This window comes from Populus nigra, chromosome 4 (genome assembly GCF_951802175.1).
Source record: "Populus nigra chromosome 4, ddPopNigr1.1, whole genome shotgun sequence".
Lineage (NCBI taxonomy): Eukaryota > Viridiplantae > Streptophyta > Magnoliopsida > Malpighiales > Salicaceae > Populus > Populus nigra.
The window spans coordinates 5,469,933-5,485,776 of NC_084855.1; the positions used below are offsets into that span (position 1 = coordinate 5,469,933).

General features: G+C 39.2%; 2 protein-coding genes across 8 annotated transcripts; both read right to left on the bottom strand.

Annotated features, from left to right (window-relative positions):
* Nucleotides 1–343: 343 nt before the first annotated feature.
* Nucleotides 344–10,004, bottom strand: LOC133692195 (uncharacterized). 6 transcript variants are annotated; one of them, XM_062112954.1, is made up of 10 exons: nucleotides 4,996–10,004; nucleotides 3,285–3,486; nucleotides 3,033–3,180; nucleotides 2,786–2,897; nucleotides 2,523–2,597; nucleotides 2,312–2,402; nucleotides 1,888–2,158; nucleotides 1,757–1,799; nucleotides 1,577–1,680; nucleotides 344–1,140 (listed from the first exon to the last, which is right to left on the bottom strand). In XM_062112954.1, exons 1-10 carry the CDS (start codon nucleotides 9,929–9,931, stop codon nucleotides 739–741), a joined length of 6,384 nt encoding a protein of 2,127 aa, XP_061968938.1. In that variant the 5' UTR covers nucleotides 9,932–10,004; the 3' UTR covers nucleotides 344–738. The 6 variants fall into 6 exon arrangements, with proteins under 6 accessions (XP_061968938.1, XP_061968935.1, XP_061968934.1 ...); XM_062112951.1 differs by having other exon boundaries at nucleotides 3,273–3,486; XM_062112950.1 differs by having other exon boundaries at nucleotides 3,033–3,183; nucleotides 3,273–3,486.
* Nucleotides 10,005–11,460: 1,456 nt separating this feature from the next.
* Nucleotides 11,461–15,572, bottom strand: LOC133691066 (protein kinase STUNTED-like). 2 transcript variants are annotated; one of them, XM_062111396.1, is made up of 10 exons: nucleotides 15,112–15,572; nucleotides 14,932–15,029; nucleotides 14,470–14,707; nucleotides 13,646–14,389; nucleotides 13,304–13,552; nucleotides 13,034–13,197; nucleotides 12,865–12,944; nucleotides 12,543–12,690; nucleotides 12,302–12,451; nucleotides 11,461–12,111 (listed from the first exon to the last, which is right to left on the bottom strand). In XM_062111396.1, exons 1-10 carry the CDS (start codon nucleotides 15,281–15,283, stop codon nucleotides 11,878–11,880), a joined length of 2,277 nt encoding a protein of 758 aa, XP_061967380.1. In that variant the 5' UTR covers nucleotides 15,284–15,572; the 3' UTR covers nucleotides 11,461–11,877. The 2 variants fall into 2 exon arrangements, with proteins under 2 accessions (XP_061967380.1, XP_061967381.1); XM_062111397.1 differs by having other exon boundaries at nucleotides 13,646–14,362; nucleotides 15,112–15,569.
* Between the last annotated feature and the right edge of the window lie 272 nt (nucleotides 15,573–15,844).

Sequence of the window (15,844 nt, forward strand, 5' to 3'; positions counted from 1 at the left end):
TGCAAAGGCTAAATATAATCTCATATTCCTGGCCTGAAAATGCCTGACGTTCAATAACTAACTTTGATACCAGTATCTTTTTTGCACAGCGCTCTTCGCTCTGCCAGAAGAACTGGGATCGATTCTCGATTCTCATCAGTATTCCAGAAATCAAACTTGATGGAAACCTTCCCACTCATTCAAGTTCACTTCGGAGCCATGCCTATGAAAAGGCCGCGATTTTTCAAGCACAACTAAGGCCGAGCACAATGCTTTCATCCTCCAGGAGGGGGGGGGGGGGGGTAACAGTAGTATTATTGGGCGCCAAAAGAGCATGAGAAACACAAAATTAAAGAAGTTGGAAGGACGAAAACTTAGCAGCATCATTTCATTTATGAATTATTACAACGTATCATGTACACAAAGGAAGCCACAAAATGTATTCCTATAAAAAGACTATAAATGAAAGAAAAGAAAAGAAAAGAAAACACAAGGCATCTGTATTCCTGTTCCTAATCCTATTCCTGTTGCTATTCCTATTTCCTAATAAAGAACCAACATATACCCTATGCACAACCAAAGAAGGTTGCAAGCTCATCAAAATCATTCCATCTTTTCCCACGCTATTCTATTGACCGAAAGGCATTTGCAATGACAGAAAACCAGAGCGATAAAACCTGATTTGCCTCCTGTACAACAAACAGACTTCCTGTGGCACAAGCTTGGTGATTAAAAATTGAGCTACCAGAGATCTTGAAGTTAGATGTTCATTATACGGACTGGTTTAATTAACTTATCAAGATCACCTAATTGCAAGTTCAAGGGGTCACTATCACCGAATGCTGTATGCAGATCACCTGGATTGTTATTTTCTACCACCTCTTCATCACTAACATCAAGGCTGATATAATCAGCAATTCCTTTAAAACAAATGGTATCATTATCTTGCACATAGAGCTTTCCAGGCACTGCATTTCTCGTCTTAGTGGCATTGATGTGCATCAAGCCAAAATATCGCCCTTGTGCATTGTTCTCTCGTGATCGCTTGCTTTTCTTTTCCTTCGTTCTGTTTTTGGGGTGGTGTAGCTTGCATTTGGATCCTTGAGGACAGGATCCTATTGCTTCAAAGGAGGGGCAGACATAGCTGTGCTTCTTCAGACACTGCATAGCAGATTTATATTGCATTTACATGCTTAAGGTTTGCGAGGTGTGTGGGCGGAGAAAGAGAGTCATCAAGCATTAAAAAAACAATAGATATCTCTAAGGATCAAACAGAAAAGATCATCAGGAATGAAATGAAGCATTTCTAAAAACTTGTTTCAGCGGCAAAACAGTATCTCAAAGCCTAATCAATTGGATAATCTTATAGCAATTGCCAGAGACAGCTTGCGTCACCCAGCGGTATTAAGGAAAGGAAGGTCCGGTGGGCGGGCAATCCTACAAGTAATAATGTCCCTGTAATTTTACTGGATGTGGCAATGTAAATCACCTTTGGAGCAACTAGCACATATTTTTCTCCTTTTGACGAAAATTCAATATTTAATCATCAAAAGTCAATCAAAAACAAGTTACTCGAATACAAAGAACATGTCAATACCTCATTCCCATCAGCACAATAGCCCCTGAGAAATCCCTCGCAGGTAGAAGCATTTGGGTTGACATGCACGTGTCTATAAGGGCAGTTTTTATTGGTACAAAGGCCTGCCAGAAAAATTCTCAGAATCCTGCACTATCACTAATAGATTATACAAAAGCATAATAGAAGGGGGGAAAGCACCTTGCAAAAAGTAAGAACAATCAGGCATCCTTTCAGGAATGACCTGCAAAAGAAATAAAATCAAGAAGGAATGTCAACAAAGGCAAATCAGCCATTTGAAACAGGGATGTCAAGTTCTTTTGACTAGAAACCTTATGAGTCAATTTGCAGTCAGGATTGAAACATAAACCATTCAAAAACTTTGTGCAGACAGCAATTTTGGAGGAATCATGAATGAAAGGACATTTCCCATCATCTTTGTTGCATTTTCCAAATCTTGTGAAAAATTGACAGTACTTTCGCTTTCTGGCCAATCGTGATCTTGCAGTGTGCAAACTCCATTGTACTTTTTCACTGGCCAAAATGCGAGTTCGCTTCTTGGGATCTCTTATGAGCTGGTTACCATTGCCAATTCGAACATATCTGCCAGTTTTAAAATTTGTTTGTAAGCAGCCACTTTTATAACCCAGTAACCAAAACATAAATCATAGGTTTCTAAAATATCAGGCAATTAACAATCCACCGTGCTCTCAACTAGAAACTAAATATTCAAAAGCAACAAAACCAAAGACATACTCATCTTTCCCAATCATTAATCTCCTAGGAATATACAGCTTCTTGGCATCCTTTTCTTTTTGAAGGGCTCCGGCGCACGATGACTCATCATCTACAAATCATTTTTCTTCACTTGTTAGAAACCAATTCGGTGGCATAGGCCCAAGCTATCAACACCCAACACAATAAATAACCTACAAAATGAACAACAAAAAGATCAATAAAGGACCACCTGATATCCTCTGAAGAGTCTGCCTTGAAGAATCCATTTTGTAGCGTACTGAACCAACACGGAAAATGCGTTCTCCTGCAAAAGAATTGCAAGTATATTTTCAAATCCATTATATTATAGTTCTACAAGACAATCATTAAAAGCATATTTCAAAAAACCACATGGATGAATGAACACTAAAATCCCATACAAACAGATTATAAGCAAGCACTATGGAGACATCTGCAGACCAGAATCACTGCATATTCAGCGCAGCTCCATACTTTGAGTAAACTTACGAGAAATGTTTCTACTCTTTGTTGGACAAGCAACGTGTGCAGCACCTCTCTGTTCCCTTTTCTTTCTCTCTGCTGCAGCAACAGCCAGGGTAGCTTCCTGCATAGAAGCAAAATGGAATATTATCAAGAATGATGAAACCCTTACATTGTAAAGTGAACATAGATGGACTTCAAATCTGTTTAAATAGGAAAAATAAAACAAAAGGTTTGCCTGCAATCCAGCCTAACTGACCTCATTGGCTTTCTTTGAGTGCTTTTCAATGGATTTTGACCATTTTAAACTAGACCCACCAACACTTAATACCTTGGATTTTCTAAGTGAAAATCCATGTTTTGACCTCGTGTACTCTGTATTCCTCTTTCTTAAAAGTAGCAATTTCCTGCTGAGAAAGAATGGCAAGTTTTTTAATTTTTTGTGGAAAATTACAAAAGACAGTGAAATTAGTAGCAGAAACCTAAAGGAAAACACCACCAGTTATTGTACCCAATTGTAGATAAGGAACTATGATCAGAAATGGAAGACGAATTTGGCAAGGAACTTCTCCTATAGGTTGCTCTTTTCCAGGGAAACAAATGAGGCAAGACCTTCCCACAATGCGACGAATCACCATCATTCTTTGATAACTGTGCACCATGCAGTGTCCAGACTAAAGACAACTTAGAAGGTTTACAAGTCTTTGTCACAACTGCAAATGATGGCCAACTTCAGTTTATTTTCTAATGATTCTTGATTTGTCAAAATAAAATGATAAAAAAAGCTATTCCAACAACATCTGGAAGCTAATTCATTGGAAGAAAATCATGACCAAGATCACAATACGTAACTTGCAGAAACACACCAAGTTTGGGGGGGCTGTGAACAGAACTGCTATAGCTAAAATTAAAATTTGGAATGCAAGATATGGAAAGAATGTCTTTGCTTAATAAATATTTCCGTTCATAAGCAGAAGCCATTTAACAATTAAGATTAGCTAGAGCCCAAAAAATGATGAAAAGCTATTCCAACAATATTTCCACATTATACCAGGGAGTAGTATATTATGGCTTCATCCACTGTGGGCTACAGCTTAACATAGAAAAAATTACTTAAAAATTTGCTACAACTGACATTATAAACGGGTACAAAAAAAGTTATGCAGAGAATGTCTATGCCAAGCAAAAAGTTTAGCTGGAACTTTAATTTCCATATAATGTTCAAAGGATATTAGAATACATGGATCTTCAAACTATTCAATTTCTAGTATAAGATAACATCCCAGATACATTTTGTTTTAGAAAGAATTAAGGAAAAAAGAATTAGTCAAAAACTAGTTTTCCAATGATGTTTGGACTAACTTGAACACATTATGTAAGTACATCCAAAAAAATGGTGATCACTCGAACAAAGAATCCATGATTATGTATGATGCATGCACACTAACTGGATTCATATCTTCTTAATGAAAATTGGTCCACAATAAATAAATTATGCCATTAATTTTGCCAATTCATTCTTAGATATATGATACAAGCAGCGCGATAGCCAGAACTCCATGTTCTCATACAAAAAGCTGATCCCAACTTTATCTCTTTATATAGATTCAGAAAATTCATTTGACCAAGATGTAATCAGTTAAAAAAGAGGGCTCATACCAAAGCATTCTCAATTTGCCTCCCTCAGAGTAACTAAACTGATAGCATAATTAAATAGCTTAGGCATGTACGCATTCAGTAGAAACACAGCAAATGTGGACTAAAATGTAGGGTGAGAGATTTTTATCAGAAGAACCGAAGGTGAGAAACATATATTTCGAACTTCAACAAGTAAATAGTAAAAGGCATAGTCAATGAAAGCTGCTCTGCAGAGTTTGCACAGAGCATGTCAGGTGTTTTAGGCGCTCTTCCAGAACCTGAAATATGGAACCAAATTCTGTTTTTTTTCCCCACTTGCTAATATTGAATCTCACTACTCCAATCCAGAGATGACTTTACCTCTGCACCAGGACTACATTACCCCACTCCCTCAAAAAAGGCTCCTCACATGGCTATGATATAATATAACACCTAAAATTTTCCTGTTGTGCAAGTGCTTTCAGCCTCAATATTATAAAAGTCATAAGATACATAAGCCTCATAATCAACCAGCTCATTTAGATTGATCTTCACGGAGATTAAAAATGCAGTGAGTGAGAGAGAAATAAGTTGATCAAACACACCTTTACGCAGTCGTCTCTTACTAAAATTTCTGCTGAAAGAGTTAAGAGCAGTCTGTCCCTCTGAATTTAAACTTTCATCAGGGATGCTGGCTGTCTGCTTGATCTGACTTTCCAGTGAAGTCCTAATTAGCTGATTTTTCCTCCTCTTGTAATAGCTATCAGATGATGTGTTATGAGCATTTTGAACAGAAGACGCGCAAGGATTTGAAGATGCAACCAACTGATTTGATTTTCGCTTAACATATGTTAGGCTCTTGCCATTTACTAAAGCCACGGTATTCCCATCATTTGGATCACTGTGACATTCCAAATTACTAATTTGGCTATTTTGAGTAATTGGAGATCCTGAAATTTTCAACACATCATCAGAAGACTTTGGAACGTCATTGCTTTCCAACAATTTTGCTGGGACCGTTACGGTTTCAGTACAAAGAGAGTGAAGATGTTCAGCTAATGGTGAAGATGCACGACCCCCGAAAGAGTTGCTTGCTCGATTTGATATTTTAGAGACACTAGATAGTGAAGGTGTTCTCGGTTTCTCAAAAGAAGCATCCATTCCTCCTGTTCTCAAAACATTGAGAGGATCAGCAAGATCAATTCTACTGTCAGAGCCAGCACTCTTCTTTGGTTCATCAGTACCAGAAGAGTTGAGCTGATATACAGAAGAACTCAAAGCATGGGGACCTGGGGATTGAGCAACTGAAGTAGGTTTTCTGACAAGACTGTTACCCTTGCGAATGTAAGAGGTGCGCTGGGACTTATCGCCTTTTCTAGGAAATTGCCTTTGCGCAGGAACAGTGCTCGAGAAAGCCTTGTTTGGTGGCGGAGCAGAATCAGAGCAATTATCATTTCGATGCCATGTTCGAGTTTTTGAGATGCGAGATGAAGAAGCTGAACTCTTTGAAGCAGAAAAAACAAAAGATGAGCGACCTGAATAAATCTTAGAAATAGGATGACTACTTTGGTTCTTCTTTCCATATAAATCCCCACTCTTGGCATTTGGCATCTGAGTTGTAATTTTGGAATCCTGTGAAGGCAAATGCCCTGTCTTCCCAGTCAACAACTGATCACGTTCCACTGCATGATCCAAATTTAAAACAACTTTAGCATTTTGTGAACTTGAAATACTCATAGATGAGTCAGAACAAACATTGATTACAGGCCTCTCAGCTGCAATTTTATCATCATTCTCATGAATCTTTTCAACTGAATTTTTGCTGAGGGATGTGCCCATGACATCAGGCAAAGTTTCTGGAGAACCCCTATCAGACAGTGTCTCAGGTACATTCTCCATAAGTTCATCACCGGAATTGGTTAAGGAAACTCCAAAGCCATCTCCAAATGAAGATGGATTGTTTGACATACAAGGCGAATCATTCTTTGCACCATGAAACCCGCCATCATCCACATCTATACTGGGCATATTTTCATCCAAGTACCGGGTCTGAAGTTTTGAAGGGATTTGGCAATGATCAGTCACACTCTCAGTACCAACTTGCTCTTCTGCAGCATCAATGTCCACTTTGGCTCCCTCAACAGCATCAATATCCATGGAATCATTTTGATTCCTACCTCCAACCACAACTGGAATGGTGTTTATGATGTCCTCGCCTACCGATACAAATAGACTATGTGATTGCACTTTTTTAACTGCCAGTTCCTCAACAGACAAATGAGATTGAACATCTTTTAGACCATCAACTTCAAATGCATCTTTGATAGAAGCCACAGAGCTTAAATGCTCCCCTGCTGAACCATTTTCAAGCAACGCGATCCCCTTCTGCGCCAATAGCAAATCAGAAGTACACAGAGAATCCATATCAGACACTACAACTTCCCCTTTTGGCAGTGTTAGACTATCACCAGAATTGGATGGCACTTCCATACCTGATGTAGAGTTACCTGCAAATACAGGTCCCTCATCAGCATCAGATTCTACTGGAGAACACAATTCCAGTTGAGGAGCTGAGGACTTTCTATTCTTTTCATTCCTTTGTGATACCCCTCTTTGACCAACATCAGCACTACTCCTGACAGAAACCTTAGCCGCTGAAACATCTGTTAAACTGCCCTCATGAAGAACACTGACAACATTACTACAAGATTGTGAGCCAGCATCCACAAATTGAGCACCAGAAAATGTACACGTAGCTGTACCATCATCTTCAAAACATAATCTCAAAGTTGTGTCCACCCAATGTGCAGTGGTACTGGTGACCATATTTGCAGGCTCCAAATGCATGTCAGGTACATCTGTCCTTGATAAATCTGACTGAGGCATTTCAATTTTTTTATCGTTCTTCTTAATGTCATTTGCCTCGTCCTCGCCGCCACTTGTAGAAACCTTGGTGTCTAGAGAACCTCTGATGGGTTCACTCTCCAATGTTTTAGCAGCCCCATCTTGAGATAGCTCCTCACCCATACCATCACCAGTTCCATGGCCGGAGATATCAATTTCTTCTACATTAGTAAAGCAGTTTGGTGAACCCAAAATGGTCCCTACTCCCTGATTGAGGCGTATGACAGCATTCTGACTTCCTGTTTCCTCTGAAATGGATACAGCGAAAATTTCATTGCTTCCTACAGGGAAACTAGCACCCTGAAGGAAATCAGTGATGCCACTCTCAGCTAATGGGCTACCCTGATTTCTACAGGGTTCCTTGCAACCAATATCAGATGTCCCCTTGTCAGAAACCGTAATTCTCTGTTGTGAGTTGATTGAAGCAACATCTAAACCCATCACAGGGATACATGAATACATAGGATCCTCATGAATTATCGTTTTTTCTATACTTAATAAACCAAAATCAGTATTGCCCTCAATAGAATTCATAACCTTGAGAGATCCCCTCACTGCATTGTTCTCAAGTAAGCAAGAATCTCCATTCTGACAAGGCTGGTTGCTGACATCTTCAACACCACCAATATCAGAGCTAATAATTTCATCCAGAGATTTTGTTAAACTGTTGTCAATATTTGGGATAGCATGCAAGGCTTTGGCACAATCACCATTTACAAAACTCTCACCAAATTTGGTTTCGTTGTGATTTGAAGAGCCCAAGGGAGAACGTGAGCAGCTCTTCTTTCCACTGCTATTATATGCAAATAAATTGCCAGAATATGCTCCGGCACCAGCCTGCCCTGATTCCATAAACTTTTCAAATCTCTCCATCCTCTCATTCTCAGGTATCACTGTAGCTTCAATTGGACAAGGCTGTGAATTAACATCAGCCACAGTTGCAGCCTTGTCAGTGTCACGGGGCTCAGCTGGAGTATGGGCAAAGCTATCTGCTTTCACAGGTTCATCACGAGTTTTTGTTGGTTGTGAACTAGATAAAGTTGAATTATGGCTTACAACTTTCTTCACTACTCTCTTGACAACTTTTTTCTTCTTTCCACTGAGTGAAGATATTTTCCCAGGCGTTCCAATTCTAACAGCCACAGTCCTCTTCATAGGCATCTCCACTCTATTCTTTAGAGGCGGTGAACTACTATCTCGCACATTAGTAATACCAGAAGCTATAACTCCCTCTCTGGACTTCTTTAGATCCTTGTCAGAACTGGAAGCTTTACTTGCAACACTTGCACCTTTGCCCACTTCTACTGCAACCTTGCTGGGTTTATTCATTGATGAATTAATACTGTCCTTATCCTTAGCAGGGACCAGCACTTTCCTAACTTTACTATTCCTAGGTGTCAAAATCGTTTCAGAAGCACCCACTGTAGTTGAAGAAGGCGTCAAAATTGCCTTGGCTACCAATGAATTAGACTTAAAAGACACATCAAGCTCTACTGGGCTTCCCTCTCTTTCTCCCTCTCCCATCCCACGATCTGTGTGTATAACCTTATCTTTATCTTTACCTCTAAAAAAACCAGATTCCTGATCTTTACCTCTAAAAGAACTAGATTTGGTATCATCAACATAACCTGAGTAAGGCAATCTCTCATCCTCTCTGTTCCTGTAACTAGGCTGTTGAATCCTAAGTAGAGCACTCTTTTTCTGTACCTGCTTCCTAGGAGTCCTCTTGAACTCATAACTACCCTCTCTACTTCTTTTACCACCATGCCTTTCCACCTCCAAATTCCCTTCTCTACTCCTATAATGCTCACGTTTCCCAGTAGCAATCCTAGTTTCACCATCACCAATCTCATTACTACCAAATTCAATCGATGAATCACGCGGTTCTCTCACGACCTCTCTATCACGAAACCAACTCTGATTCTCACTCCCCTTATCATGATAATCATAATTCAAACGACGTCTATTCTCATAATTCCCCGAATTTGACTCAAAACCCCTCACTTGATTCGATACAGTTCGAAAATCGCCAGCAGAAGATCTATCAGAATTCGATCCAAATTCACCACGAATATGATAATGCTCGCTCTCACGATCAATCACGATATTACGGTCCTGAATAAGTCTAGAATTAGGATTGGGATTACCTTCCAATTCATGCCTAGTTTGCCGATCATTACGCAGAACCCTAAAATCAGGTCGGGGTTCATGAACACGGTGGTCGGATTCGGGTAAACGACGCGGCGGCAGACGCTCGTCGTTGAATTGATGAGAAACCCTAGGCAATTGAGTGAAGTGAGGGAGGTCATGGTGCGACAGCTGGTGGTGATAGTTATCGTGAATTTGGGGGTGATTAGGGCTATGGTTATAGGAGAATTGAGGGTTCCGAGGGGAGAATTGTGGTGTTTGTGGTGGACGGAGTTGTTGTGGAGGTGGCGGCGGTGGTGCAAGGAAGTTGATATGGTGATGAAAACTAAGGTTGTTACGGTAAGGAGGAGGGGGAGGGGGGAGAAGAGGAAGAGTAGGAGAAGGAGGATTGGCGTACTTTGTGTGATGGAAATAGGAAGATCGAGGATCCATAGCGGTGGTAGCTATTCTTTGATCTTTGACGTATCTGTGTGGCCGCGTTTGGACCATGTTCTGAAAGAAAAGAACGAGAGGGTGATCTCTCTTTGTTACGCTCTCAGCCGACTGTTTACGCGTGTGGTTGATTATTTCCTGTTTTCTATTTGTACTTTTGAAGAAAAAATCAGAAATTGCATTTGGTTTTAGAACCAAAAGCCAAAATGAACTCCACAATATGTGACAAATGAAAAGCTTTAAATCAGAGTAATATTTTAATTTCTTAGAAAATTAAAGTGAGAAAATAATTTTTTTAAAAATACAATATTTCTCAATCTAAAAAACTTTTTATAAAAATATATATATAAAAAATTAACCGTCAAAAAAAGATACAGCAACTCGTGATTAGTCAATACTTTATGATATATTAGATTCTAACAATTTCTTTTCTTAGGCTATTTTTTTTTAATTCATTGATTTTTTTATAGGAAACATATAGTACTTTATTGAATGAAAGATATAGGAATGATTTTTCGACTCATTCGAAATTCAATTCAAATTTATAGTTAGAGGTAGTATCATCTAATGAACCTGATAAAAATCAGATATATGATATCTTATATACTATAATAAAAACTTGCAAACAGTTTGAAGTATTTCAACTGTTGGATACTCGCAATCAATTCCGAGCACTTATACTCTAAAATTTGAGGTGATTTTAAACCAACAAGTTAGAAATTTAAACAACTCATCTTGTTCTTTCTCAGATAGAATAACTTATTAGTAAACTTAAATCATAATCATTATCATAATGTAATAAGATACTAGGATGCAATACATATCCCATCTTTGCAGTTTGATGATTCCGAATCTCTTAATTAATTGTTACCCTTGATTCCTTTACATGTTCGCAAATTAGTTTTTTTTTTCCCATAATCAAAGTCTCCATGCATCTTTTACTAGTTGTTCGGGCAAAAGGAGAAAAGGAGGCTAATTATTTTGCCCATACAGTACTGCTCTGTATCTTGTTGTGCAATTGATAGGCCTTTGCAGAGGTGGAAGGTGGAGAACAGGGATATTTTCATGGGCGAGTTTCGTCAGGGACAGGGGTAAAGCTCAGACAGTCTATTCATAGGTAAAATCTTTCCAACGTTTCTCGCCCTCTGGATTCCTTTAAAGCCTCTTGTTGTGTTAGTGTCATAAACATGGTGCTGGTGGAATCGGCGAGTGAACAGGTGATGTTTTGGACTTGGTTATGAGCCCATGACTGTGACTGGAACTCCACTTTTAGCTTAGTGCCATGAAGGTATGGGAAATTGAGGATGCAAATGAATGACGGTGACGAGAGAGGAGAAAGGGAATCTGAGGCCGTGACGGAAGGACATAACCGAGGCAATGCAACCATAATGGCACTGGAGAGGGATGACAGAGACTCTCAAGGACCCATCCCACATGAGCATTTTGTCATGAAGTTCCAAATGGATGGACCATACAAGCATTTTGTGAGTCACAAAGTCCCAGAAGAAAAGACTATCGATCTAATTAGCTTGGACTGGTTAGACAGCTGATACAAACACAAGCAAATCAGGGAACAAACAAGCATGTTAATCAAAATCTATTCTATTTAACCATTTTTAAGACACCAGGAGCAATGGCTTTTTTTGTGCTCACTGTCTCACTTCATCAGAAAACGTTCAGTGTTACAGAAAAATCATCATCATCATCAACCATTATAAAAAATTACAATCTTGATCCATTTAGATCAATCACCGACACCTTTGAGGTAAAAAGGAAAGAACCGTCCCAACAAGTTGGTGGCTACATTATGACCGCTAAAGGGAAGGAGGAGGACACACCACAAACAGCCTCTCATCCAAAACCCATCTGTCAGCAACCCAAAGAAGAACACAAACCTAACTGAACAAGAAATGTAAAAACCACAAGGATATATATACAAAAGAATTGCAGGGAGTGAACAAGTTCTACTTGCATTTCACCTGCCAGTAATGGTGTTGGTTAGTCTAAGCTTGATGAGCGGCTCCACCTGCCAAGTAATCCTCCAATGATATACTGTGCTCAATGCTGCTCAAGGAGAGCAAATCATCCTCAACATCAAGCAATGCAAGGTTAAGGTGGGACAGGAGATTAGAACGCAGACATGCTTCATCATCCAACACGTCAGATTCTTCTGCAGCGTTAACTTGCAACCTTGCCCACTTGGTCACTTCCGCGTCACCTTGGAGGAGCTTCACAACCTTATTGAACCAAAAAAAATGAACAAATTATTTTCTTGAACAGGACAGCAGGAAATGCAACAGGTAAACTGTTCATGTTTAACAAGTACACTTCGGAGCTAATGATGCTGTAATTAAGGTAATGCATCGTGAGTGGTGAGAGATAAGCAGGCATTTCATAATGAACAAAGAGAATACAGAAATGCCTTACAAGGCTCATTTGAGGCCTAGCTCGGGGGGCACGTTTTACACACAGAGTGGCAGCTAAAACCATCCTCTCCATCTGATCAAGATCATAGCTATCACCCAAGCTTGAGTCTAGCAATTGGGAAACCTTTCCACCGTTTAGGATCGGTTTTGCCTGGACGAGCAAATGCATGTGATTTTCAGAAACAAAATCCAGATGTAAAAATCCAGTGCTAAGTTAATTCAACGAGTAGCAAAGGACATACCCACATAACTAGGCTCTCTTGGCCCTTTGGAAGATCATTGCTTATTGGCTTTTTCCCCGAAAGAAGCTCAAGGAGTACAACACCAAATGCATAAACATCAATCTTCTTGTTAACCTTGCCATACATGAAGTATTCAGGAGCCAAGTAACTGCAGCAATTATCTATTCTTAGTAACCAACTACCGGAATAAATTATTATTTAGTTCATCAAAGTTAAAATCCACAAGACAATCAAAATCATAATATTAACTCTTTGAAATGAAAAGACAAGAAAGACAAAACTTAATAGTAACATCAATGGTGTGGCAATAGAAATAACATACCCAAAAGTTCCAGCAACATCAGTGCAGATTATATGAGACGAAGAGGTCGGTGCCCATTTAGCAAGTCCAAAATCAGAGAGCTGAGAATACCAGGAAAGCTTCAGAACTTACAAACCCAGAGAGTAAACTATTGTAGGAGAAGATGAAGAGTTGAAAATGCATCGATCACCTGTGGCTCAAAATCATCAGATAATAGTATATTTGATGATTTAACATCTCTGTGGATCACAGGTTGAGCACTGCAGCTATGAAGATAATCCAAGGCCTCTGCGACTCCTAAAGCCACCTTATATCTTTCATTCCAACCAAATGTAAGTGGGTCCTTCTTATTACCTAAATAAATAAGCACGGGAAAGATTGAAAGATTTAAACAGTTTATTTAGAAACTAATTAAGGGATTGACTATTATTTGATCAAGAGAGAATTTTTAATCAATTACCATAAAGGTTGTCTTCAAGACTTCCTCTTGGTAGGAAATCGTAAACTAAGAGAAGATTTTTGTCTTCAAAACAGAACCCCAAGAGAGAAATGATGTTCTTATGATGTAAGGTAGTGATGATCTCAATTTCCAGAACAAACTCCTTCAACACATCTTCAGATGGCTTTAAGATTTTCACAGCAAGTTCCTTGCCATCAGAAAGGCAACCTTTATAAACCTGACTGCTGCCCCCTTTACCAATCAAATTTTCTGAAAGACAAAATAAAAAGATCGGATAAATCACATGATGGCGAAAAAGAAACTGAAGTTGCTTTGAATTTCTAATTGTACAAGGAAACAGACCAGCCAAGAAATTGGATGTAGCTGAGAGAAGTTCTTGGTACTGAAACAATCTGCAAGTTGCTGAGTATTTCTCATGAAGACCCTCCAATTGTTTTGGTGGACTTCTTGAATTGTGGTGAGGAGTATGCGGGGCTGTCGCTGTCTCCATTCCAACTGCAACAATTGCACCACTTTCTCCATCTAAATTGAATTTATCTTCACCCTTATCAGAACCATCCTGTTTATGATCGGAATTGACAGTGGATAATGAGAGTTGCTCCCACTGAACCACACAGACCTGCCTTACCAAGGATATGTTTGATTCTTTTTGATCTGGTAAAACTGCACGACAGAGCAGTGGCCAACCAGGTTTTAATTCAGGCACTTGTCTAATTAATGTGGAAACTGAACTCGTGGGTTCCTCTAGCCTTGGTACCGGAACTAGAGCTAAAGACTTGCCATCACCTCCATTATCACTGGAAGATGCTTCTGCAGATTCATTACTGGAATCATCAGCAGATATCGTAGCCGACCCACAAACTGAGCAATTCTCTTTCATGATACTTTCCAGACTATTCGAACGAGCTTTCATTAAGGTCTTCTCCAAAATCTGGTCATTATCCTGATCATCCTTAGAGCCCCCATTGGCACCACTTTCATTCAATTCTCTGGATTTCTTCTCAGATGAAATCGTACGGTGAACGACACTAAGCAAACTCTTACTATGATCTTTTGTTCCTGAAACAATTACATAATTGTTTACTACTGCATCCAGAAAATTGAGGAAAAAACCATAAGAGAGAAATTAAAATGGGATAAAGCTCCAATAAACAATAAAAAGTTACCACTAGTATTTGGAGAGCGCTCCCTTTGAAAAACAACTTTCCCATTATTGACAGCAAGAACAGAACAATCCTTCGGTAGCTTTTTAGCACAATACTTGGCCACAGATGTTGATGACCAAATTGAAGGATGATTCTTGGCAGCTCCAACTATAACCTTCGTTGCTGCATAAGATTTTACTTCCCTGACTAAAATTTTTCGAGTTGAAGAACCTCTGCATATCTTGAGCTTGAGATCCACCTGCAACACTCATCCCATTAAAACCCCCCAAACTCTCCAAACCCCCCAAACTCTCCAATTTTTCTAACTTGTCAACGAACATTTACTCGAAAATTTTCATTTTCTCATCAACCAAACAGATGGCAATAAAATCACATCACTTTAAATAGCAAAAACACGCATGCCATATATATAGCAAATGAAAGAATACAAGTTTAAATTAATGTAATAAACCAGAAACCAACCTGTTTCAAGTTACAGAAACCTTCATAAACAGCAAGAACAGAGTCAAAGGCTTTAACAAGCGAGAGAAGCGAAGATTTCCCTTCACGGTCCACAATTTCTATTTCACCAAATCACCAAAATCAGACCACCAATACAAAAAACCAAAAACAATATCAGTTCAAGTTCAAAGTTTCACTTACCATTACTACCTAGAACATGAAGAGCAATAACAGTATCTCCAGGTTGAGCCACTTTGACCAAAGCCCAAGTCAACAACTCTCTACTCATTGAGTCAAGCTTGACTCCTACAATCACCGTACTGTCACCGGAGTCTGTCATTTCCTCTCCTTCACGGTGCAGCATTTTCTTCATGCTCTGCCTTTAAAATCCTAGTGATCAGAAAGATGTCGTTTTGGGGTTTCTATATTGTCTTTTTGCTGCCTAGAATAGAAGAGGATCATCTCGTGCTCATATAGCAATTAGAGTAGAGACTTGAAGAGAAAGATGTTGGTGTTTTTGGCTTTAACCGTCAGTTTGGTTGTCTGAACCAGACTCGAAAAGGGGAAGGAAGGGAATCTATCTTAGAGTACACCCAGGTGTATTTTAGTTATATGGATATGACATTAGGAGTGGTGGATTTTATTTTTTTGGGACAGTTTTGAAACAAATCATGCCTGTATGTGCTCACCACACACAGTGATTAAATGATAATTTGTTGTGTTGTTGCGATAAGTATTTGGATTAACCGGTATGTGACTGCTATTTTTGGCCCTTTTTTTATTTGTTTTTGGGTGGTATTGGGTCCCACTTCCCCTTGCAAAAGACATAGGGCCTAAAGAACTGAGATACTCCTGGTGGCTAGATAACGAGATTACTAGGAGTTTTTTTTTATTATTATTATTATCGTGGGTGTTCAGGTCAGCTTACGCGCAC

Coding starts and splice junctions, on each gene's coding strand:
- LOC133692195 (XM_062112950.1), bottom strand. CDS start 9,931: ATGGTCCAAACGCGGCCACACAGATACGTCAAAGATCAAAGAATAGCT. Junction 2,598..2,785: donor TTCTCGTAAGTTTACTCAAA/GTATGGAGCTGC, acceptor ATTCTTTTGCAG/GAGAACGCATTTTCCGTGTT. Junction 1,141..1,576: donor ATTGTGCTGATGGGAATGAG/GTATTGACATGT, acceptor TCTGCTATGCAG/TGTCTGAAGAAGCACAGCTA.
- LOC133691066 (XM_062111396.1), bottom strand. CDS start 15,283: ATGAAGAAAATGCTGCACCGTGAAGGAGAGGAAATGACAGACTCCGGT. Junction 13,198..13,303: donor TCTTGAAGACAACCTTTATG/GTAATTGATTAA, acceptor TTATTTATTTAG/GTAATAAGAAGGACCCACTT. Junction 12,452..12,542: donor AAGAGAGCCTAGTTATGTGG/GTATGTCCTTTG, acceptor TTGCTCGTCCAG/GCAAAACCGATCCTAAACGG.